Below are 25,012 nucleotides of genomic sequence, written 5' to 3' on the forward strand. Positions count from 1 at the left end.
AATCAATGAATGTAATCCATCACATAAACAGAACCAATGACAAAAACCGCATGATTATATCAATAGATGCAGAAAAGGCCTTCGATAAAATTCAACACCCTTTCATGCTAAAAGACACTCAATAGGTATTGATGGAATGTATCTCAAAGTAATAAGAGCAATTTTTGACAAACCCACAGCCAATATCGTACTGAATTGGCAAAAGCTGGAAACATTATCTTTGAAAACTGGCACAATACAAGGATGCCCTCTCTCACCACTGTTATTCAACATAGTATTGAAAGTTCTGGCTAGGGCTATCAGGCAAGAGAAAGAAATAAAGGGTATTCAAATAGGAGGAGAGGAAGTCAAATTGTCTCTGTCTGCAGGTGACATGGCTGTATATTTAGAAAACCGCTTTGTCTCAGCTCAAAATATTCTTAAGCTGAAAAGCAACTTCAGCAAAGTCACAGGATATAAAATCAATGTGCAAAACTCACAAGCATTCCTATATACCAATAATAGACAAACAGCCAAATCATGAGTTAAGTTCCGTTCTCAATTGTTACAACGAGAACAAAGTACCTAGAAATACAACTTCCAAGGGATGTGAAAGACCTCTTTAAGTAGAACTACAAACTGCTCCTCAAGGAAATAAGAGAGGACACCAACAAGTGGGAAAACATTCCATACTCATGGATACGAAGAATCAATATTGTGAAAATGAACATACTGCCCAAAGTAATTTATAGATTCAATGCTATTCCCATCAAGTTACCATTGACATTCTTCACAGAATTAGAAAACTACTTTAAATTTCATATGGAACCAAAAAAGATCCCATATATTCAAGACAATCCTAAGCAAAAGAACAAAGCTGGAGGCATCACAGTACCTGACCTCAAATTATACTACAAGGCTAGAGTAACCCCAACAGCATGGTACTGGTACCAACATAGATATATAGACCAATGGAACAGAACAGAGGCCTCAGAAATAACACCACACATCTGCAACCATCTGATCTTTGACAAACCTGACAAAAACAAACAATGGGGAAAGGATTCCCTATTTAATAAATGGTGTTGGGAAAACTGGCTAGCCATATGCAGAAAACTGAAACTGTACCCCCTTTTTACACCTTACACAAAAATTAACTCAAGATGGATTAAAAATTTAAAGGTAAGAACTAGAACAATAAAAAACTTAGAAGAAAAGCTAGGCAGTATCATTCTTTTATATTTTCTTCTACACGTTATAATTTTGAGTTTTACATTTGGGTCTATGATCCATTTTGAGGTAATTTTTGTATAAGATTTTCAGTAAGGGTTCATTATTTATATTGAACATTACTCTTTAAAATACTTACTTCTTTATTAAATTGCCTTGTCATCTTTGTTAAAGTAAATTACTCATAAATATGTGGGCCTATTTCTGGACTCTCCATTCTGTTTCATACCTGTATAGGTCTATCATTTTGAAATACCAACCTGTCTTGATTACTAAATTTATAACAATTTTCACTAAAATTGCTTTTATGATATTATATTACATTTTCACATACAATGTAAAATGAGATAATCAATTTCTACAAAAAGGCTTCCAGAATTTCATTGTTGTTCCTCTGAATCTATATACATACATTGGAGAGAAATACCATTTTAAGGTATTCTTCAAATTCTCTCAATAATATTTTGTAGTTTTTAGTGCAGAAGACTTGGATATCTGGTTAGATTGATTTCTAGGTATCTTGTGGTTTTTTTGTTTCAACCATGAATGAGATCCTTAAAATTTTATTTTTAATTTTTTGCTGGTAGTGCCATTGCTTGTTGCTACTGCAATTATTTTCATATATTCACTTTGTATCAGTGACTTTGCTAAATTTATTTATTGGCTCAAGTAGTTATGTTGTCGATTTTCTATTCTTTACATAGAAAAATCTATGTAAATAACACTATCATCTTTAAGTACAGAAAGTTCTAGTATTATTTCCTCCTTCCTAATCTTTATGTCTTTTATTTCTTTTTCTTGCTCTATTGCAACAGCTTGGGTCTTTATAATAACGTTGAATAAGACACCCTACATGCTTGATCTTGGATAATTAAATATTATACCATTAAGTATGATATTAGTGCTACATTTTTGTTTTCAATTCATGCCCTTTGTCAATATCAGGAAGTTTGCTAGCAGTTGAAGTTTGATGGAAGTTTTTTTTTTTTTTTTTTTTTTTAAATCATGAATGCGTGTGGAATTTGTCAAATGTTTTTTCAGCATCTACTGAAATAATCTTAAGGTTATTCTCCCTTATTTTGTCCGTATGGTGAATTGTGTTGCTTGCTTTTTAAGTGTTAAAAGAACCTTGCCTTCTAGGATTAAATCTATTGGCATTCCTTTTGTTAACTTATACTAAGTATTATTTTGATGCTATTGTAAATGGAATTGTTTATTTTATTTTCAGAATGTTCATTGTTGGCATATAGAAATACGGTTGATTTTGTATATGGATTGCATTCTGAAACTTTACTGAAATTGTTTTTTTAGCTCAAATAGTTTTTTTTGTATGTGGATTCCTTAGGTTTTTCTGTATAAAAATTATGTCATCTGCAAAAAGAAATAATTTTATTTCTTCCTTTTCAATATGAATGCCTTTTTTTTTCTGGCATATTTATCCTTCCTGGAATCTCTACTACAATTTTGAATAGAAATGGCAAAAGCAAAGATGCTTATCTTCTCCCTGATCTTAGAGGGAAAATGTTCAGTCTTTCACCATTAAGTGGGCTTGTTAGCTGTGTATTTTTTCAAATATACCCTTTATGAGTTTGAGGAAGGTCCCTTGTATTCATTTGTCTCAAGTATTCTTATCATGAAATATGTAAGATTTTGTCAGATGATTTTCTGCATCTATTAGATGATCCATGTGTTTTTGGCCTTTATTTTAATAATGTGTTGTATTGCATTAGTTGATTTTCGTGTGTTGCACCAGCTTTGAATTTCTGGGATAAATCTCACCTGTCATGGTGTATAATCATTTTCTATGTTGCTAGATTCATTTGTTAGTATTTCTTTGAAAATTTTTGAGTTTATATTTATAGGGATGTTGTTCCGTATTTTTTATTGTTATTGTTTTTGTTTTTGTCATCATGATGTCTCCATCTGATTTTAGGATCCAGGTAATCCTGGTTTTATAGAATGAGTTTGAAAGTGTTATCTTTTCTTCATTTTTTTTTTTTGTAAGAGTTTGTTAAGAATTGGTGTTATTTTATTTTATTTTATTTTTTTGAGATGGAGCCTTGCTCTGTCACCAGGCTGGAGTGCAGTGGCGCGATCTCGGCTCACTGCAATCTCTGCCTCCCAGGATCAAGTGATTCTCCTGCCTCAGCCTCCCAAGTAGCTGGGACTACAGGCATGCACCACCACGCCCAGCTAATTTTTGTATTATTAGTAGAGACAGGGTTTCACCCTGTTGGCCAGGATGGTCTCGATCTCTTGACTTTGTGATCTGCCTGCCTCGGCCTCCCAAAGTGCTGGGATTATAGGCTTGAGCCACCGCGCCCAGCCAATAATTGGTGTTAATTTTTTAACAAGTTTTAATTTTACAGAATTTACCCGTGAGAACATCTGGACATAGAATTTTCCTGGTGGGAAGTTTTTTGATTGTTAATTTAATACTACTTGTTTTAGATCTATTCAGGTATCCATATTTATTTTTAGTCAACTTTGGTTGTTGTCTTTCTAGATAACGTACTTTAAATATCGATCTGTCTATCTATCTATCTATCTATCTATCTATCTATCTATCTATCTATCTATATTTTTTAATGTTTTTATATGTTCTTGGTGGAATTACCCTTTTTCATCATGAAATACCCCTATTCATTTCTAGTAATGTTACTTGATTTATAGTCTATGTTGTCTGATATAAGTATAGTTACATTTGCTTTCTTACTGATAGTGCTTTTCTGTTAAAACAACAAATGTCATTTCATTTAGGTTATTTAATTTTTTGACGTACAGTTGGTTATAGTATGTCCTCTGTTTAATTTCTGATTTTACAAATTAGAGTCCTCTCTCTTTTTTGTTAGACAATCAACTTAAAGTTGTCAATTTTGTTGATCCCTTCAATGGACGAATTTTGTGTTTATTGGCTTTCAGGAATGTTTTCTATTCTCTATGTCATTTATTTCTACTCTTGTTTTTATTGTTATCTTTATTCTGCTTTCTTTGGGTTTATTTTGCTCTTTTTTCCTTTTCCCCCAAGTATTATTTTTCTTTAAATCACTTTTTTGAGGTATGATTGACATACAAAAAGCTGCACATATTTGTTGTATACAACTTGATGAGTTTGGAGATTACTATACATCTGTGAAACCATTACCACAGACTCATCCATAAATATATCCATCACCTCCAAAAGTTTCATTCTGCTTTCTTTATATATTATTACTATTTTGTGATAAAAATACTTAACATAAGATCTACTGTCTTAGCAAATCTTAATGTATACTTTTTTTTTTTTTTTTTTTTTTGAGACAGAGTCTCACTGTGTTACCCAGGCTGGAGTGCAGTGGCGCCATCTTGGCTTACTACATCCACACCTTCTAGGTTCAAGAGATTCTCCTGCCTAAGCCTCCCAAGTACCTGGGATTACGGGCACCCACCATGAATGCTTATTAAACCAGTATTTATCTGGGGGTATTAGAGCTAAAATCACCTATTTTACCATCCTGATGAATTCAATCTCTTTTTATTTTTTTGGTATTAATAATATGTGGTTTATTTCTTCTTGGTGAGCTTTGCTAGAGTTTTTTAATATTAAAAGTCTATTTCAAAGCATCAAACTTTCACATTTAAAATTTTTAGGGTATATTCAGAGAATTTTTTTAACATTTTCTGTTCTTTTTGCTTGCCTCTGCTTTTTGTTTTGAAAATACTGTTCCTTTTTACCTTTTTAAAATAGAAGCATAGATCATTGATCTTTAGCCACATGTATAAATCACTGAAAAATTATTCATCTGTAACTATATATGTATATGTATGCACATGTATGGTTATAAATTTACATCTTAGAGTGGATTTAGCTGTATTTTACACATTTTGATTCTCACATATTGAACACAATTCAGTTTAAAATATTATCACTGAAATGAGAGAACACGTGCAGTATGATATCACTCCTTTGAAATTAGTTGGGACTTGCTTTATGGACCAACATATGATCAGTTTTGAGAAGAACATCATGTACATTTGAAAAGAATGTATATTATTTAGTTCTATAAATGCGATGTATTTCCTAATTAAAACTAGGTATTTTTAAAATCATGTTTTCAAATTATCTCAATCCTTTGCTGAATATTTCTTTTGGTATTTTTTATAGTAAGGAGTATTGGTGTGTTACATTTCTCATTTTGATTCTAGATTAATCTATGTTTTAATTTTGTCAAATTTTACTTACATACTTTAAAGATCTTTCTGTCTATCTATTTATCTAGCTATATATCTATCTATCCATCCTTTTAATGTTTTTATATGTTCTTGGTGGAATTACCCTTTCTCATCATGAAATACCCCTATTTATTTCTAGTAATGTTACTTGATTTATAGTCTATGTTATCTGGTATAAATATAGTTACATTTGCCTTCTTATTGATAGTGCTTTTCTGTTAAAACGTTTTGTCTATTTTCAATCTTTTTGTTCTCCTAAAAGTAAAGCTTGTGTTTATAAGCAAAATATAGTTGGTATTATATCCAAAATGAAATTTTGTCTTTTATTTAAAAAATTATTTTATTATATATATGTATATATATAAGATGTAGAACATTATGTTTAGATATACATAATGCAATGACTACCAAAGTCAAGCAAATTATCATATTCATTATCTCATATAATTAACTTTTTTTGGTATATGTATGCATGGTAAAAGCAACTAAAATCTACTTTCTTAGCACATTTCCAGTATATTATATAATATTATTAACTATAATCCTCATGCTGTACATGATCTTTAGGTTTAGTCATCGTACATAACTGTGATTTTCTATTCTTTGACCTACATAACTCATTTTGTCCACCACCATCTGCCCCTGGTAACCACCATTCTGTTTTCTATTTCTGTGTGTTTGGCTTTTTTTTCTTGTAGATTCTACATATAAGTGAAGTCATGCAATATTTTTCTTTTTGCATCTGGCTTATTTAACTTAGCATAATGTAGTCCAGGTTCATCCATTTTGTCTTAATTTTAATTTTAATCAGTTTACATATAACACATTTAGTGATACAGTTGGGTATAAAATCTACAGCTTACGTTTTGTGTTATATTTGTCCTACCTATATGTTTTAGATTGTTTTCTTTCCTTGTGTTTCATTTAATGAAAGAGAACTAGATGATATGGAGGCATTATTAACTTATTTTGAAATAGTTATTTTCAGAAGGCCATAAACTGGCACTTAATTGCATATAAGGAAAGTATTATTTATGTACACACACACACATACAGAGAATGCTCATCACAAGAATGATGAAGAAGGTCAACAGAATAGTTACAGAAGGCCAAAGACCAGATATTCACTATTCTTTGAGACTATAAGCTTAATGAGCACAAAGAAAGTGTATGTTTGATACTATCTAGTCTCTTTTATAAAAAACACAAAACATAGTGCCTTTTGAATGAATTACTGGTTAAATGGCTTAATAAATGAATTGGTTGTAGCTATGGTAGATTCTGAGAGAAAAACATAATGAAATCAGAAGTCTTTAATTTAAGGTCTCACCCTGGGGTGCTTTAAAACATGAACTTAAACAAGAACTAAACATTTCTGGGTTTCAGTTTACTTATCACTGGGTCATGGTGAGGATTTAATAATATAAAAGATGTCATCATTTTGAAACTATAAATTTCTAGACACATATGGTGCATTATTATTAACACTATATGCAGCAGTAATTTTAAGATGTTATTGTTTATCGGAACCCATTTATACTGTTTTAATATTAAGAACAAAATGCGAATCTGCATTCTTTTGAATATTGAAGTGAATATTAATATTTAATTTTTAGATCATGAACTTTTAGAGGGAAAAAAGTACCTTTTCAACTTCTTGTTAAGAATAGTAATTTTATTAAGCCTTATCACTTATAATGTGCTTTCAATTTATATTATTTGTTTATTATTCCTACCAGCTCTGTTAGGTAGAGAGCTATATTGTCTAGTGGTTAGAGCCAAGTTGCTTGAATTCAAATCCTAAATGTGACTTTTACTTGTTTACTTGCTATATAACTTTGGGTAAGTTCTCTGTACCTTGGTTTTCTCACATGTAAAATGGGGATAGTAATGATCCCTACCTCATAGGAGTTGTGAGGATCAAATATGTTAGTTCGTTTAACATTTAGCACAGTATGTGGCATGTAGAAATGCTCAGAAAACTTTAATTTTCTATCAAAACTTAATATTCATATAAATTATATATGTTAATTTCAAGTAGTGTTCATAGTAATTGGCATAGAAATAAATTTTCATATTTCTATTAATATGATTCTAACTTTATAGTTGAGGAAACAGATGTTGGAAGAGGTTAAGTGAATTGTCTATAAAGTTGCTTAGTTAGTTCCAGAACTAAAACTAAACTAGCTCTTCTGACTCCAAATTCAGTACCATTGTGTAACAAATATCTTGCCTCTCTAACATAAGGCTTAGTAAACATTTTTTATTATAGTAGTTGAAAGAAACAATTCAGAAACTTTACCTAACATAAGGCTTAGTAAACATTTTTTTATGCTAGTTGAAAGAAACAATTTAATTCATAAATCTTGAGAATTCTGAATATAATGGAAACTAGAAAAATAAACATTAAAGTCTTTGGTCACTATGTTTGTACTTTCATATCAATGCAAAATTTTAAATATATGTATACTTAACTAGAGGTGACTGTCCTCCAGTCTGGCTTCTCAGGCCTCATTTTAATAAGAACAGATATAAGCAACCCTAAGGCTAATTAATACAGTTTGAGACGAAATGTATCTTGTCATTGTCACTGTCTGATCAGTCTTAGAATCAGGCAGCCAAATAATGTTACAGCAGAAAATACCTTAGAGGTTATGTAAATTGATATTCTCATTTTTCAGATGATGCTCAGAGAGTAAATATCTTGCCCATTGCTTGTCACACAGTGTGTCAATTGGACTAAAATCCAGGATTCCTGGGCTAATACTTTGTCTATTATAGCATAATTGGTGCTCAGAAAAACAGGTGACATGCCAACAGAACTAGTGAAAGAAGTAATTCAAAACTTTGGTGTTGTATAAGGTTAAAGTTTATTTTTGATTGTTCTTTTGGAGGTATACACACTAGAGCTCATTTTAAAGCAGTATATTGCTGTGTTCTTCTAGAGCAATACAATACTAACTTTCCACTCAATTGCTTTGTTGCTGTCTGTAGTCATCTTCACTCTTCTCTAGCTGTCGATCATCTGGTTTGCGAATTCACCAGACTCTGCTTTACTTAATCCCATTCTGTTATTAACATTTTTGGTAATTCACTGCTCATTAGACTATCAGTGAGAAATGGGAGAGACAATGTGGAAAATGTAGATAACACCTAAGTTTACATATTTTCTACATAACTGTTAGTTCTGTTGATGGAGAAAATGGAAATTAAGTTCCATGATTGTGTTATTCTTATGTAGCAATTACTTCTCTCTCTATATATATAAAAACCTTACTCTATACATATTTTTAATATATTTTGATAGAAGTTTAGGATATAAGAAGCTCAGTACAAACCATATATGCCTGTTGTAAAAATTAAATAAGATCCAATGTAGTTTGTATACTATAAAGCTTAATACAAAATACATAAGGTATTATCATCCTCACTTTTCTAAGTAAGAAACCAAAGTTTGCGATTCTTCTCTTGGTTTATAGGGGCGTACCACAGGCTTTATATAATATTCTGGTCTGTAAAAGACACCTGTAGCACAAAAGGATCTGGGTTAGAAGGGCCAGACAGAGAAGCTTGCACCACAGCCTGGCCTAGCTGAAAGCTTTTCTTACTCTGGGCTGCATTCAGACTTGGCAGCCCTATGGATTGTGAACACTGAACCTTCAAGTACTGAATGTTGACAAATGCCACTGTCAGAGAGCATAATATTTAAATGTGTGTACCATTGAGCTGCATGAACTTCTATTAAAACACAGTTCTCTTAATTTTTATTACCAGGTAACCTGGGCCGGGTGGACCAGGTCTCTGAGTTTGAGTATGATCTGTTCATTAGGCCGGACACCTGTAATCCACGATTCCGAGTCTGGTTCAACTTTACTGTTGAAAATGTGAAAGAATCACAGGTGAGGGAAATAGTGGATACCTTCAGAGTGGTTTTGGTAAGACTATTACGCTTTTGTCTTCTTTTAGGAATATCAAAATAATGACTATATTAAGAATATATTCTTGTTTATCCACAGCAATGATACAGTTTTGGTTCAAGAGATACAGAGAAATAGGTACAATATGCTGACTTTTGTTATATGATGGTTATTAAATAATACAAATATTTCATCTGAGAATAAAGTGTTCCTTACTGATTGAAGCATTAGCATGATATGTTAGGATTCCTTGAGGGACACTATATGGAAACACTGGAAGAGACTTGCTGATGTGTTTACAAAGGGTATTGTTCTCTATTTTCTCTTCTTTATAAAGATCTGTGAGAAACATTTCTCACAAGTCTCAGTTTCAGAAGGATAGCTTTTCTTCCGTACAACAGAGTGTTTATATCTTTAAAACAATATGATTCTTGTAACTGATCCTATTTTCTCTTTGCTTTGGCTGCTGGGAAACTTGGAACCATATTTACAGCCCTCTCTAGTGATTCTGGAAAATATTTTTACTTGTGTTTCTGTGTACTGACTTTCCTTTTACAGGTTAAATATACCTTATCTTAAATGCATGGGACCAGAAGTGTTTTAGTTTTTTTTTCAGATTTTGAAATATTTGCATAAATAATGCATACTGAGATATCTTGGGGAGGGTACCCAAGTCTGCACATGAAATTCATTTATGTTTCATATACATCTTATATACATAGCCTGGAAGTAATTTTATACAATATTTCGAATAATTTTGTCCATGAAAAACTATTATTTTCTATTTGTGGCATCATTTCAGTGCTCAAAAAGTTTTGGATTTTGGAGCATTTTAGATTTTCGATTTTCAGATTAGGGATGCTCAACTTGTATTTCGAATGTATTAATCTGCTTTTAACCACAATTTCTTCAGCTACATTTTTTTAATAGTGCACGTTTTTATAATACTTTGAAATCCTATTTTTCATGAGAGAGTATTGATGAAAATAAAGAGAACTAAAAACGTATGCTTTGAATAAACATTAATAAAACTCAGATTGTAAGATGTCAGTTATTATTCTGTTATATTGAGACAACTGATCATGAAAGACTCTGCAGAAACTGTACACATAGTGAGAGTATGATTCTTTTAAGCAGATGAAAACATAGTCCTGCAATCCAACATCTACCTTCTTACTTTATGTTGTGTTTTGCTAGCATATTTGGGAAAAAGTAGGGAGTTTAGCTTCTCCTGAGTCAATCCATTCTGCTTGTTCTATCCCCTGGTTTTGTGCTTCTCATCATTTTATCTCAACTGCAACTTGACTTGGGTGTCAGACAGTGGCCAGTGTCTAGAATTTAGGGACTCTGAGCCTTCTTCTATACAATATTATTCCTGGCATGCTAGCTTCAGTAAAAAGGGGGTGCAAATACAACCACTTTACTTTTATAGTTTAATTTTGTAAAACACCATGGACACAAGACTGAGTGTATGCAATATTTACTAAAGTTTAGGGGCTCACAGGAGGGAATAAAATCTAGGGAAGAGCCCTGAACATTATTTACTAAATCTGACTTGTCTCAGAATTTTAGGACAAGGGGAGAAAAAGTTACACTACACACAGAGAGCCTCTTAAGGACAAACTTTAGTTCCTAGCTTTGCTTTTTGGTTTTATTTACTCTCCTATGGCAGAGTTCCCTTTTCAGTTTTTCACAGTAACAGTAGGCATTCTCTTTCTCCTGATCTTAGGAAAACCCTCTCTTTACCTACAGGGGTTCATCTGATTGTAGGATTGTCCTACTTGTTTCACTAAGATAATCAATAATCCTTAAAGTATATTTTCCAAAGTCTGTGTTACTGAATCTAGAGAGTGTAATCCACAATAGGAGGCTTTAGTCATATGTACTAGACTGAGTCTTTCACTCCAAATTTGGGACGCCTATGAGGTTTTCTTCATTACCTTTCTCATTCTTTTGTTAATATTCCTATCTCATATCAGCAACTTATGGTTGTCACAAACACATACCTCTGGAAAACAAACAATAATTCTGAAGCAGTGTAGTAAATTCATATGAAGGAAGGAAAACATTTTATTAAAAGCAATGTAATCTGCCATGATTTCTAAATTCATAAAGGGAATTATTCTTTTCCTCTTTTTTTTTCATAGCACATCCCTCAGCTTGCCTGCTGGATCCAGGAACCCACTAACTCCTAAGAAGTGGGGCCAATTACTTTTCAAACAAGAGAATCATCTATCCTCATTATGTTCTTTGCTAAATAGAGATTTAGCAGAAGCTCTGAAATTATACTGTTTCTTTAACTCTGGGTCACATTAAATTCCTGGCCCCATTCTTCTTTCACTTTAGTGTCTATAAAGTTTATCTTTATACAGCTTATACAAGGAGGAATAGAGGGGTGAGATGATAAGAGAGTTAGGAAAAAATGTGTTCCTTCAGTTAAACTACTTGAGATAGCCTTTTGGACAACCTTCTCATACAATGTTCTTTGCTCTTCTAGTTTGTTTACGAGGATGTTGTTTTTGTTGTTCAAAATGTCTCTGCCAGAGTGTTATAACTTACTTATTACATGTTAAAGCCATACAGCCTCTTTTGCAATCTTATCTATCAATTAATTAAGCAAGTAACATGAATGTTTTTTAAAGGGTTCTTCTTATAAGACAGTTGGGTCTGTTTTGTGGATGCATATTTATTAAAGTTGAAGAGACCAATATTTTCCCTGTCTCTGGATTCTGTCTGAGTATAAGGTGCTGTCCTATCCTTGTTCCAGTTAGAAATCATGAACATGTTTATCTGGTTTCCTGGAGCCTGATGCTTTTATCAGCCTCTTTCTGTAGGCCATTGCCTCATCAGCTGTAATCACATTATGGAAATCTGTCTCAAGAAGGCATAGAGATCTGCAGGAAAGATACAATATATATCTCTAGCTCACAGGATATTTGTTTTCATGGTAGTCTACATTAAAGAAAATAGTTTTACTATGAAGTTTGACTTGTAAGGTCTGTTTTTATAGCATCTCTTTCTATAATCTTTTTTTTCATCTCTCTAATTTCCGTTAAAATGAGACCTGCGTAAGTGTAGTCTAGTCAAGAACGTTATTTAGGTCTTGGTACTACTAGCAGGCAAAAAAATATGTATGTATTAGTCATCACAGGCTGACTCCATTAAATAAATTTTAAAAATTGCAACATCAAATATATTGTATAAACAGGTCTAGCTTTTGCATTATATTTCTTGATGTTTCCAGGAAATAATAAAAGCTCGCCACATATGGTGTTGTATCCCAGGACTGATATATTAACCCCTGAAAGTAGTTGCTAAATAGTGCATTCACAAGAATTGGTGAAAACTAAATGTCCAAATTCCTTTATGGAAAGGTGATTTTCTCTCTAAAAAACTGATATTAAATATTCTTAGTGGAAATTTATTAATGCAGCTGAGAGCACTTGTGTGATATGAAAGCAGATCTTCCTATTTAAATATGCTAAAAGTTCAGCCAATAAGAGAAAATAAAATGATACGCTTGGATTGATTAAGCTCTATTTCTTTTTTTTATTTTTATTTTTTATCTTTTTGAAGTTATTTCTCCCATCTTTATTGTAAAAATAGTCAAGGCAGAATGTAGTAAATCTGGGAAATATAATTATTTGAAGCAGAGAAAAAGCATCCCCCCCACACACACAAATTGCAATTTTACTAACTAGAAGCAAATACTGTTAATATTTTTGGCATATTTATTTCTAAACTTATTTATTTTCTATCTTGGAGCATAATTAAATTTGTACTGTATATGCATTTTCATGTTTTGCTTCTAAAGAACCTAAATATTATCACAGGCAATTTTCTGTTATCAAAAGTTTGATAAATTGGCTATAAAATATTAATAGCTCTTTACTATTATACAATTTTATTATTCTTGGTCATAAAGATTGTTTTCCATTTGTTGTTGTTATAAGTAATAATGTAGTGAACATCTTGATGCAGGAAATGTTACCCAAATTTTATTTTGCTTCCTTAGGATAAATTCTTATGAGCGGAACTTACAGGCAAAGGGATATGAACATTTTAAAGACTCTTTACACATATATCTAAATTGTTGCCAGAAAGTTTACACTATTTTGCTGTCCTATCAGCAGTGAATAAGGTTCCTTTATTTGAATTTCTTGCTTTGTTTTATAAACTCCAGTGTTCAGAAATCCATGATAAATTGTTACTTTTTCCTCACTTGTTTTGAAACTCCACACAGATAAATGGGATATGATGCAATGTCTCAGGCCTCTAGTCATAAATTAATTGCATTCCAGCAATAACATGAGACATCAAAACAGATAGAGTTATTATTTTGACTCCTTTTCTCAATTCATCAATCCTGTTTTACCTGGGAGTGCCAACAGATTGTCGTCTGATGAATGTAATAGGAGAATTTTTAAAAAGAAGTGTTGTTTAACAATATAGTATTTCTTGGATTATTAGAAATAATGTAGTTTAAACATACACATGCACACATACACACTTTTATATAGATGTGTTTAGATTTTCCTTTAAGATTCTAAAAGTTTGCTGCCTTTTTTTTTTTTTTTTTTTTTTTTTGAGACAGAACCTTGCTCTATCGCCCAGGCTGGAGTGCAGTGGTATGATCTCAGCTCGCTGCAAGCTCCACCTCCCAGGTTCACGCCATTCTCCTGCCTCAGCCTCCTGAGCAACTCTGACCACAGGTGCCCGCCACCATGCCTGACTAATTTTTTGTGTTTTTAGTAGAGACAGGGTTTCACCGTGCTAGCCAGGATGGTCTCGATCTCCTGACCATGTGATCCGCCTGCCTCGGCCTCCCAAAGTGCTGGGATTACAGGTGTGAGTCACTATGTCTAGCCAGTTTGCTGCTTCTTTAGTCTCCATCCTGGAGAATTCAGGCTCTGAAATTTCATCCTAGTCATGGCCAAAATCAGCAGTCCACAAAGGTAGCATATCGCAGTGCAATTAGCACAGACAATGGATTTAAACCAATTTGGGTTTATGTTTCTGACTCTTATGAGCTGTTTTACCCGTGATCAGTTTAAATAATCTCTTGGTACCTCAGTTTTCTCATCTGTAAAATGAAAGTAATAATACTAATTCATAGGGGTCTTATGAAAATTAAACAAGACAATGTTAAGTAAAGAGACTACTGATATGGTTTGGTTGTGTCCCCACCCAGAGCTCATCTTGATTCCCACGTGTTGTGGAAGGGACCTGGTGAAAGATAATCATGGGGGCAGGTCTTTCCTATGTTGTTCTCATGACAGTGACTAAGTCTCACGAGATCTGATGATTATATAAAGGGGAGTTTATTAAGTATTAACTCACACAATCACAAGGTCCCACCATAGTCCATCTGCAGGCTGAGGAGCAAGGAAAGCCAGTCTGAGTTCCAAAACTGAAGAACTTGGAGTCCGATGTTCGAGGGCAGGAAGTATCCAGCAAGGGAGAAAGATGCAAGCTGGGAGACTAGTCCAGTCTCTCTTTTAAATTTTTTCTGCCTGCTTTTATTCTAGTTGTGCTAGCAGCTGATTAGATTGTGCCCACACAGATTAAGGGTGGGTCTGCCTTTCCCAGCCCACTGATTCAAATGTTAATCTCCTTTGACAACAAACTCACAGACACACCCAAGATTAATACTTTGTATCCTTCAAACATAGTGTTTGGTAGACAATAGGGACTCAATACTTGATGGCTATTGTTTTTATTAAAACACCCCAACAGTATCCTGTCTGTCATGGTGGCCAACATGAAAATGCAGAGGACCATTGTCATCCACCAGGACTATCTCCACTACATCCACAAGTACAATCCTACAAGAAGCACCCCAAGAACATGTCTGCACACCTGTCCCTCTGTTTCAGGTCAGCAACATCATCATGGTGGATAAGCACTAGCCCTTGAGGAAGATAGTGCACTTCAACATTCTCAAGGTCACCAAGGCCACCACCACCAAGAAGCAATTTCAGAAGTTCTGAGACTGGACATCTGCCCAGACCTCAGAATGAAGTAAAGTTGCTTTCTCATTCAAACTATACCAACAACAGCAGCAAGAACAAAAACTACTACCACAGCAGATTTCTACTAGAAAACTGCTACTAAAACAGGTTTTTTGCCCTTATTCCTTTCTGTCCTCCCTCTTCTCGTGTTTATTCTTCACCTCCTCCTCCACCTTCTTTCAAAACCTGTTATTGATGCTCATCATCATCATGATCATTAAGCAAAATGTACTAGTTAAGAATACAAACTTTTCGTTAGACATGCATTCCAGGCCTATCTCTTCCACTTACTGCCTCTGTGACCTTGAGAAAGTCATTGAACTGTTTGTCCATTTAAATTATTAATTTCTATATTTATTCAGTGGGGTTAGTAGTACCTAATAGAGTTGATGTAAGAAACACATGGGATGATGCAGATAAAACACTAAATTTAATGCCTGGTGCATAGGAACTGTGCAGCAAGTGTTATCTATTAATATTACTATACTTATAATACTACTAGGAAATATAACACAGGTTCTCATTTTCTCTGTCATTCAACTTATTATATTAATAGCTAAAATTTACGGAACACTTCAATGTCATAAGTACTGTTCTAAGCCCTTTATATTAATTAATTCATTTATTCCTCAAAGCAATTCTTTGAAGTAAGTACCATTATTAGTATTCTCACTCCTATTTTACAATTGAAGAAGCTGAAAGGAACTGAGACAAAGAAAGGATGAATAACTTGCTGAAGATCATACAATTAGTAAGTGGTATATACAGGATTTGTGCCTAAGTAGTCACTGTAGAAATGCTCACTGTAGTAAATTTGGAAAATATAGCTAAGTGTTGAAAGCAAGCAAGAAAAAAACTCAAACACATAATCCTCCTACCTAAATGGAATGATTGTGAACCTTTTAACATATAGGCATATTTCAGAGATATTGTGGGTTTGGTTCCAGATCACAGCAATGAAATGAGTATCACAATAAAGTGAGTCATATGAATTTTTTGGTTCCCTGGTGCATATAAAAGTTATGCTCACTATATTATAAAATGTGCAATAGCATTATGTATAAAATCCATGTATACACCTTAATTAAGAAATACTTTATTGCAAAAAAAAAAAAAAAGCTAATATTCATCTGAGGCTTCAGTGAGTCTTAATCTTTTTGGCTGGTGGAGGGTCTTGCCTTGATGTTCATGGCTGCTGACCCATCAGGGTGCTATCACTGAAGGTTGGGGTGGCTGTCACAATTTCTTAAAATAAGACAGTAATGAGGTATACCACATCAGTTGACTTCATCAATTAACTCATGAAGATTTTTCTGTAGCAGGTGAAGCTGTCTGATAGCATTTTACTCACAGTAGAACTTCTTTCAAAATTGGAGTCAGTCCTCTCAAATCATGAAAAGTAACCCCATTTACAGTAGTCAAAAAGAAAATTAAATACCTAGGAATTAACTTAACCAAAGGACTGAAAGCTCTTGTTTATAGAAGACTATAAAATATTGATCAAAGAAATCAAAGAGGACACAAAAAAAGGAAAGATACTCCATGTTCATGGATTAGAAGAATCAACATTATTAAAATGTCCATACTACCCAAAGCAGTCTATAGATTGAATGTAATCTCTATCAAAATACCAATGACATTCTTCACAGAAATAGAAAAAAATCCTAAAATTTACATAGAGCCACAATAGACCCAGAAGAACCAAAGCTATCACGAGCAAAAAGAACAAAACTGGAGGAATCACATTACTTGGCTTCAAATTATACTACAGAGCCATAGTAAACAAAGCAGCATGGTACTGGCATAAAAGCAGGCACATAGACCAATGGAACAGAATAGAGAACTCAGAAATGAATCCATATTATCTACAGTGAACTCATTTTTGACACAAGTGCCAAGAATATACATTGGGGAAAGGACAGTCACTTTTATAAATGCTGCTAGGAAAACTGGATATCTACATGCAGAAGAATGAAACTAGGCTCCTGTTTCTCACCATCTACAAAGTTAAATTAAAAGAGATTAATGATTTAAATCTGAGACTTCAAACTATGAAACTACTAAAAGAAAACATCAGGGAAACTCTCCAGGACATTGGTGTGGGCAAAGATTATTTGAGTAGTACTCCACAAACATAGGCAACCAAAGCAAAAATGGACAAATGGGATTATATCAAGTTAAAAAGCTTCTGCACAACAGAGAAAGCAATGAACAAAGTGAAAAATGACTCACACAATAGGAGAAAATATTTGCAAACTCTACCCACCTGACAAGGGATTAATAATCAGAATATATAAGGAACTCAAGTAATAGGAAAAAAAATCAAGTAATATGATTTAAAAATGGATAAAAGTTCTGAACAGACATTTCTCAAAAGAAGACATACAAATGGTAAACAGGTATATGGAAAGGTGCTCAACATCAGTGATCATCAGAGAAATGCAAATCAAAACTACAATTAGATATCATTTCATCTCAGTTAAAATAGCTTATATCCAAAAGACAGGCAATAATGAATGCTGGTGAGGATATGGAAAAAAGGAAACCCTCATACACTGTGAGTGGGCATGTAAATTAACACAGCCACTATGGAGAACAGTTTTAGAGCTTTTTCAAAAATCAGTAGAGCTACCATATGATCCAAAAATCTTACTGCTAGGTATATACCCATGAAAGGAAATCAGTATATCGAAGATATATTTACAATGTCATGTTCATTGCAGCACTATTCACCATAGGCAAGATTTGGAAGTAACTCAAGTGTCTGTCAATAGATGAATAGATAAAGAAAAATTGTATACATACACAATGGAGTACTATTCAGCCATAAAAAAGAACGAGATCCTTTCATTGGCAACAACATGGATGGAATTGGAGGCCATTATGTTAAGTGAAACAAGCCCTGCACAGAAAAACAGATTTTACATGCTCTCTCTTTTTGTGGTAGCTAAAATTAGCTAAACGCTAAAAATTAAAACAATTTAACTCATGGAGGTGGAGAGTAGAAGGATGGTTACCAGAGGCTGGGAATGGTAGTGGCATGATTGTGGTGGGGATGGTGTGGAAATGGGTATAATAATAGTTAGAAAGGATGAATAAGACCTAGTATTTGCTGGCACAACAGAATGTCTATAGTCAATAATAATTTAATTGTACATTTAAAATAATATAGTATAATTGGATTGTTTATAAGACAAAGGATAAATACCCTGATGTGATTATTACACATTGTATCCCTTTATCAAAATATCTCCTGTACCTTATAAACATATATACCTACTATGTACCCATAAAAAGTAAAAATAGAAAACATTCAGAGGAAAGCGTTGTATTCAATATGTAGAAGATATGGTTAGCTTAACGAATTTGCATAGGTACTTTATTATTTCAGTTTTAGTGTAAGTGCGGCAAACATGAACATACTTGTATTCTTTTTTTTTTTTTATTTTTTTTTAAGATAGGCTTTCACTCTGTCATCCAGGCTGGAGTGCAGTGGCATGATCTTAGCTCACTGCAACCTCTGCCTTCTGGGTTCACGCAATCCTCCTACATCAGCCTCCTGAGTAGCTGATACTACTACAGGTGCGCGCCACCATGCTGGACTACTTTTTTGTATTTTTGTAGAGATGAGGTTTCACTATGTTGCCCAGGCTGGTCTTGAACTCCTGATCTCAAGTGATCTGTCCCCCTCGGCCTCCTAAAGTGCTGGGATTACAGACATGAACCATTGTGCTCCGTCCATATTTTTATTCTTTCAAGTCGGTGTCTATTGTTTTACAGAGATAACTTTAAGTTTCTGGGGATTGATAATAAACCTAGTAACTATTCCCATTATTAAGTTCATGTTACAAATGACAAAATCAAATTTGTTTCCTTACTTTACCACTTTTAAAGTCATTTCCTGAGTTCATCTGTGCCTTTCTATCTCTGCTACAACCATTCAAGTTTAATCTATTTACATATATTGTTTGAACTATGGCAGTTGTCTTCCAACTGGTTTTGTCCAGGGTCTCATTCTATGTAAGTTCATCCTTCACACTGAAGCTGGAGCATTATATGTAAAGTGCAAATTTAACCTTGCCACTCCACTGCTAAATGCATTAAATACCCTTCTATTACCTTTAGGGTAAAGTCCAAAACTTCTTAGCCTGGCATGTGGTACCATTCATGGTCTAGTTCTTATCTAGTTTGCTTTTGACTTACATAGTTATTGGCCTTCTTGTAGTTCCCTACAGTGACCATATTGTTTCATACTTCCATAAATTTTGCTGTATTTTTCCTGTAATGCCATTCTAACATTTGTTCATTTGGATTAAGCCCAAGCTTTGGAGTCAGACTGCCAGGGTTGGTATTCTACTTCAACTATTTACTGTGTCACCTGGGCAAATTATTTTATACTCCCTCTGTTTCAGTTTCCTACCTACCTGAGGTAATATATGCAAAACAATTGCAGTTTTGCCTATCATATAGAAAGCTTTCCATAAATGCTACTTGCTTATTATTTATATTCAATAAATACTTATTATGTATGCCAGATACTGTTCTAGGCATTCAGGAATCAGTTGAATAAGACAGATAAGGTTCTTCTGTTCTGGGGAAGCTTATTTTCTATTATGTGAATAAAGACAATAGATAGGAGCAAGTAAACAAAGAATTTTTAGGAAGTGGCAAATCCTACCATAATTTATTTATCCACTTAAGGGATTATGTAGTTGTTTTCAGCTTTTGTGATTATGAATTGGCTTTGATTATTACTGATTTTGTTTCATGGGTTGATTTCAGGGGGCCAAGGCTCAGGTCAGCATTCCTGGGCTGCATGCTCTAACCCTGAGGGGCTGGAAGTAGGCCAATGACTTTGTTCTCTGGCTCCTCAAGGTTAAGCACCTACTGTGCTGGAGGAGCTGAAGTGTTCCCCATCCAATGGCAACAACATTCCCATGGAGGATGCTGGCAAAAGAACTTCAATGGGACCGTAGCGGGGGTCCTCATTAGAGAACCCAGAAATAAAGCCACATATCTATAACCATCTGATCTTCAACAAAGATGACAATAACAGCCACTGGGGATAGTACTCTCTGTTCAATAAATGGTGTTGGGATAACTGTCTAGCCATCTGCAGAAGATTTAAACTATACCCCTTCCTTTCACCATATGTAAAAATCAACTCAAAATAGATTAAACACTTAAATGTACAACCTAAGACTATAAAAATCCTAGATGGAAACCTAGGAAATACCATTCTGGATATAGACCATGGTAAAGATTTTATTAACAAATACTCCAAAAGCAATTGCAACCAAAACAAAAATTGACAAATGGGACCTAGTTAAACTAAAGAACTTCTGCATAGCAAAATAAACCATCAACAGAGTAAACAGACAACCAACAGAATGGAAGAAAATATTTGCAAACTATGTGCTTGACAGTAGTCTAAATTCCAGAATCTGTAAAGAACTTAAATCAACAAACAAAAAACAAAGAAACTGATTAAAACATGAGCAAAGAACATGAAAAGACACTTCTCAAAAGAAGACATACGAAGGGCCAACAAGCATATGAAAAAATGCTCAACATCCTTGTTCATTAGAGAAATGCACCTTGAAACTACTATGAGATATTATCTCACCCCAGTCAGAATGGCTACTATTAAAAAATCAAAACATAACAGATGCTGGCAAGTTTATGGAGAAAAGGAGCGCTTATACACTGCAGGTGATAATGTAAGTTAGATCAGCCATTGTGGAAAGCAGTTTGAAGATTTCTCAAAGAACTTGAAACAGAGCTACCATTTGACCCAGCAATTCCCTTACTGGTTACATACCCAAAGGACACATGCCATAAAGACACATGCACACATATGTTCATTGCAACACTGTTCACAATGGCAAAGACATGGAATCAACCTAGATGCCCATCAGTGGTGAACTGAAAACAACTGTGAATCGAAGAAAATGTGGTATGTATACACCATGGACTACTGTGCAGCCATAAAAAAGAATGAAAGCATGTCCTTTGCAGCAACATGGGTGTATCCTAAGTGAATTAACATGGGGACAGAAAACAACGTACCACGTGTTCTCGCTTAAAATTGGGAGCTAAACATTGAATACCTGTGGACACAAAAAAGGGAGCAATAGGCACCAGGGCCTACTTGCGGGTGGAAGGTGGGAGGAGAGTGAGGTTCAAAAAACTACCCATTGAGTAGTATGGTTACTACTTACATGATGAAATAATTTGTATATGAAATCCCAGCCACATGCGATGTATCCATGTAACAAACCTGCACATATACCCCTAGAACCTAAAATAAAAGTTAAAAGGAAAAAATAAAAATGAAAGTTTATCACTTTTAATTGGGCTGGGTGTCAGGAAATAGATAAAAGTAGGTTTTAAAGAGAGCACAATACTTGATCCAATCCTTAAAGCTGCCTTAATAGAAAAAACTCATCTTAGTCAAATAAATATCATAAACCTTTTATGACAGCCAAACTTCAATTTAATCATGAAATGAGTGGTAAAAACAATTAAATCATATAATGCTGTCAATTTATATAAAGCAAAGCATATCTTTGCATTTTCATTAAGATTATAGAGTTGGCCTTAGAATGGGGTAGTTGTATTTCACCTTTTATTGTGCTTTAACATTAACATTGAATGATGTGACATGACATGGTTACTTGTTTATGAAGAAAACTAATATGAGCTTCACATTGAGGAATTTCATGCTGGATTTTCTTTTACCCTTGGTGTGTGGTTTTTTAACTGCTGAACAATTAAAAAAGACCCAAATTTAGACTGGAAACTTATTGTGACATAAACTTATAAATATTGCTGTTGCAATATAAATAAAACACAGATGTAGAAAGTGAAAAAGATCTTTATGCAAATGAAACTGGGTACCAGAAACAGAACATCTTAGACTAGATGAATCTGAAAGCTATGGGTTTTTGGCTGATCTACTGCCAAAAAAATGAGAGATTGATATTTAAATTTTATGTAAAATTTTCTGGGTTTTCTAAGTCTTGCTTTGGCAGAACAAAAACAATAAAATCAAGAGGAAAAGGCACTGAAACTTTATAGACTTTGGTTTGCTGAATATATGGGAAAACCTTGAGAGTCTAACCAGAAAAACTGACAGAGGCTCTTATTATGCCCCATTATTAATCTAGAATGGTTAAATCCACTTGTAGCCTGACCTACTCTGGCACTCACCTTTGAATTTTAGCTAACTTTCTTATGCCATTCTGCAGGATGATAAACTAAATGCTGATTATTCCTCAGTCTTGAACTTTAGTTTCACTGCAATGTAATTCATCTTTCTAGTAGCCTACCAAACACTTCCACATCAGTATTGAACAGCAAATTTTCATCAAGTGTGTATCCTCTTTTTACAGTCCTATTTTTAACTTATTGTACCATTTGTTGTCTACTTAATTACTAAAACTAAAAATTTGGGATTCATTCTTGATGATTCATTCATTATTCATGCTGTTTCCTCATTTGGAAAGTCTTTCTGTATTTCTCACTTTGCCTAGCTCACGAAACCTTTTAGATATGGATGAAGTCTCTTTCCTTCTAGGAAGCTTCTCCTTACTTCCAGACTATTCTCCCACAGCTTCCATTGCTGATGCTAACATCGTATGGTTATCATACGATGTTACAATTGATGTGTTGTATGTTCCTTTCTCCGCTGGATTTTTAGCTACCTTCTATTAGAGACTGAGACTTAATGATTTCTTATTTAAATTTATATGAAATAGAGCTTCTTGTGAGGACTGAAATAGCTAGCACTGAGATATAATGAGTGTCCGTGGCTATTAGCTACTATTATTACTTACTATTATCTTGGTTTCTGCAGTACTTAATATGATATATGCCCTTAAAAAATGGATATGTTGATAAAAACAAGTGTGTTTAACCTTTATCTCTGTGATGACAGCCTGGTACAGACTCCTTTTGGACATCAAGACTCTGCTTTTTTAGGGGTAACGAGATTTTCTTCCCAGGCTGATATAATTCTCTAGCCAGTGCCTTTTTTTGCCTGAATTTGTGCCTGAACCGAGGCTTGCTAAATATGTTTTTTTTTTTTAATTGAAAATGCACCTAGTGACCTTGAACTAATAAATCATGCTTCTAGTGAACTTCTAAATTAGCAGTAAAGTGGATGGCCAGTTAGTGATAATCCAGAGCAAACATCAGTCTAAGACCTGGGGTAAGTTTTAGAACTCAGCATAGACATTGTGAAGTAGAACCTTTCTCTGAGCCCCTTGACTGTGTTAGGTATCTCATTGTGTCTCTTCAATCATATCTTCTTCAATCATAGCACTTAATATACCATGATGAAATTTTCTTTCTCTGCTCTGAGAGTATGAGGGTAAAATTTGTCTTTTTCATTTTGTCTTCCTAGGACAGGCCCAGCTACGTAATTTGTGAAGCCCAGTGAAAAATGAAAATGCAGAAACCCTTGTTAAATAATATGAAGAATTTCAAAATGGTGACATCAAAAGATTAAATCAAATGTGGGCCCTACTGAGTGTGGAGCCCTGTGCAACTGCACAGGTCACACACCCATGAAGTTGGTCCTGCCCTAGGGCCTTCTTCTGGTATGAAGTAGTAGGTTTGATAGATAAATGAATAGATACTAATATGTAAGGTATTGAAAAATTTGTGATGAGTGGGCAATAACAGTGACCTACATTGGATAAGCATCAAAAGTGAGAGGCCAATATTTTTCAATAGTAGATAGAACTTGTGCACACAATCATTAATGAGAGTTAGTAATTTATTAACTTTATGTTATATATATATATTTTTTTGAGGTGGGAGGGGGGACAGAGTCTCACTGTTTCGCCAGGCTGGAGTGCAGTGGCATGATCTCGGCTCACTGCAACCTCCACCTCCCAGATTCAAGTGATTCTCCTGCCTCAGCCTCCTGTACCTGGGACTACAAGTGTGTGCCACCACACCCAGGTAATTTTTATATTTTTAATAGAGACAGAGTGTCACCATGTTGGCCAGGATGGTCTTGATCTCTTGACCTCATGACCCTCCCACCTTGGCCTCCCAAAGTGCTGGGATTACAGGCATGAGCCATCACACCCTGCCTATATGTTTTTTAATCAAGGAAAGTAATCTGGACTCTTAAATTAATAGATAATTACATTAAATTCTTAATTCCCAATTTATTTTTTAAAGAAATAGTTTGCTGTACTTTTTTAGTAGGCAGAGGCCAAGGTAGGAGAAAGCCACTTTCTTTCTTGATTTAAATAAAATTGCAGCTTAATGGTAGGCACAATCGTTTCACCATCACATATTTCCAGAAAATTGTAGAGAAAAACTTCCATATTAAAAAGGCATGGCATTTACTCTTTAACTTTGCAAAGCCCATGGCCAACACAAAAGTACTTATAATGCAGAGGTGAATAAAGGATCTCTCACAGAAGTTTATAGATAGATTATTATAGAAACAGCATAATTTCCTTAATTTGCAATGTAAAAACACTGTTTTATGACTTTCTGCTGTGAAATCAGAGAGGATGGAATTATGGCTCCAGAAAGATGTAGTAGACATATTTTTTCCTAGTTTTCCTAGTAAATGCAATTAAAACCCTGGACATTGTATATAAAACATAAGAAGACTCTGAAAGGTGGAGTAAAGAAGGC

At 34.0% G+C, this 25,012-nt stretch overlaps 1 protein-coding gene across 19 annotated transcripts in view; it reads left to right on the forward strand.

Annotated features, from left to right (window-relative positions):
- Positions 1–25,012, forward strand: part of LOC105495012 (BEN domain-containing protein 5) — a 1,475,945-nt gene that overhangs the window by 302,329 nt on the left and 1,148,604 nt on the right. For 10 of the 19 annotated variants that reach the window (XM_011764134.3, XM_071093269.1, XM_071093272.1 and 7 more), the window contains one exon: positions 9,196–9,356. The exons of 3 other annotated variants lie outside the window; for them this stretch is intronic. In XM_011764134.3, the coding sequence (XP_011762436.2) occupies positions 9,196–9,356 (161 nt within the window). The remainder of the gene's footprint in view (positions 1–9,195; positions 9,357–25,012) is intronic. 6 more of the 19 variants (XM_011764137.3, XM_011764138.3, XM_071093277.1 and 3 more) reach the window with 1 other exon arrangement.

This window comes from Macaca nemestrina, chromosome 1 (genome assembly GCF_043159975.1).
Source record: "Macaca nemestrina isolate mMacNem1 chromosome 1, mMacNem.hap1, whole genome shotgun sequence".
NCBI classification, from domain to species: domain Eukaryota; kingdom Metazoa; phylum Chordata; class Mammalia; order Primates; family Cercopithecidae; genus Macaca; species Macaca nemestrina.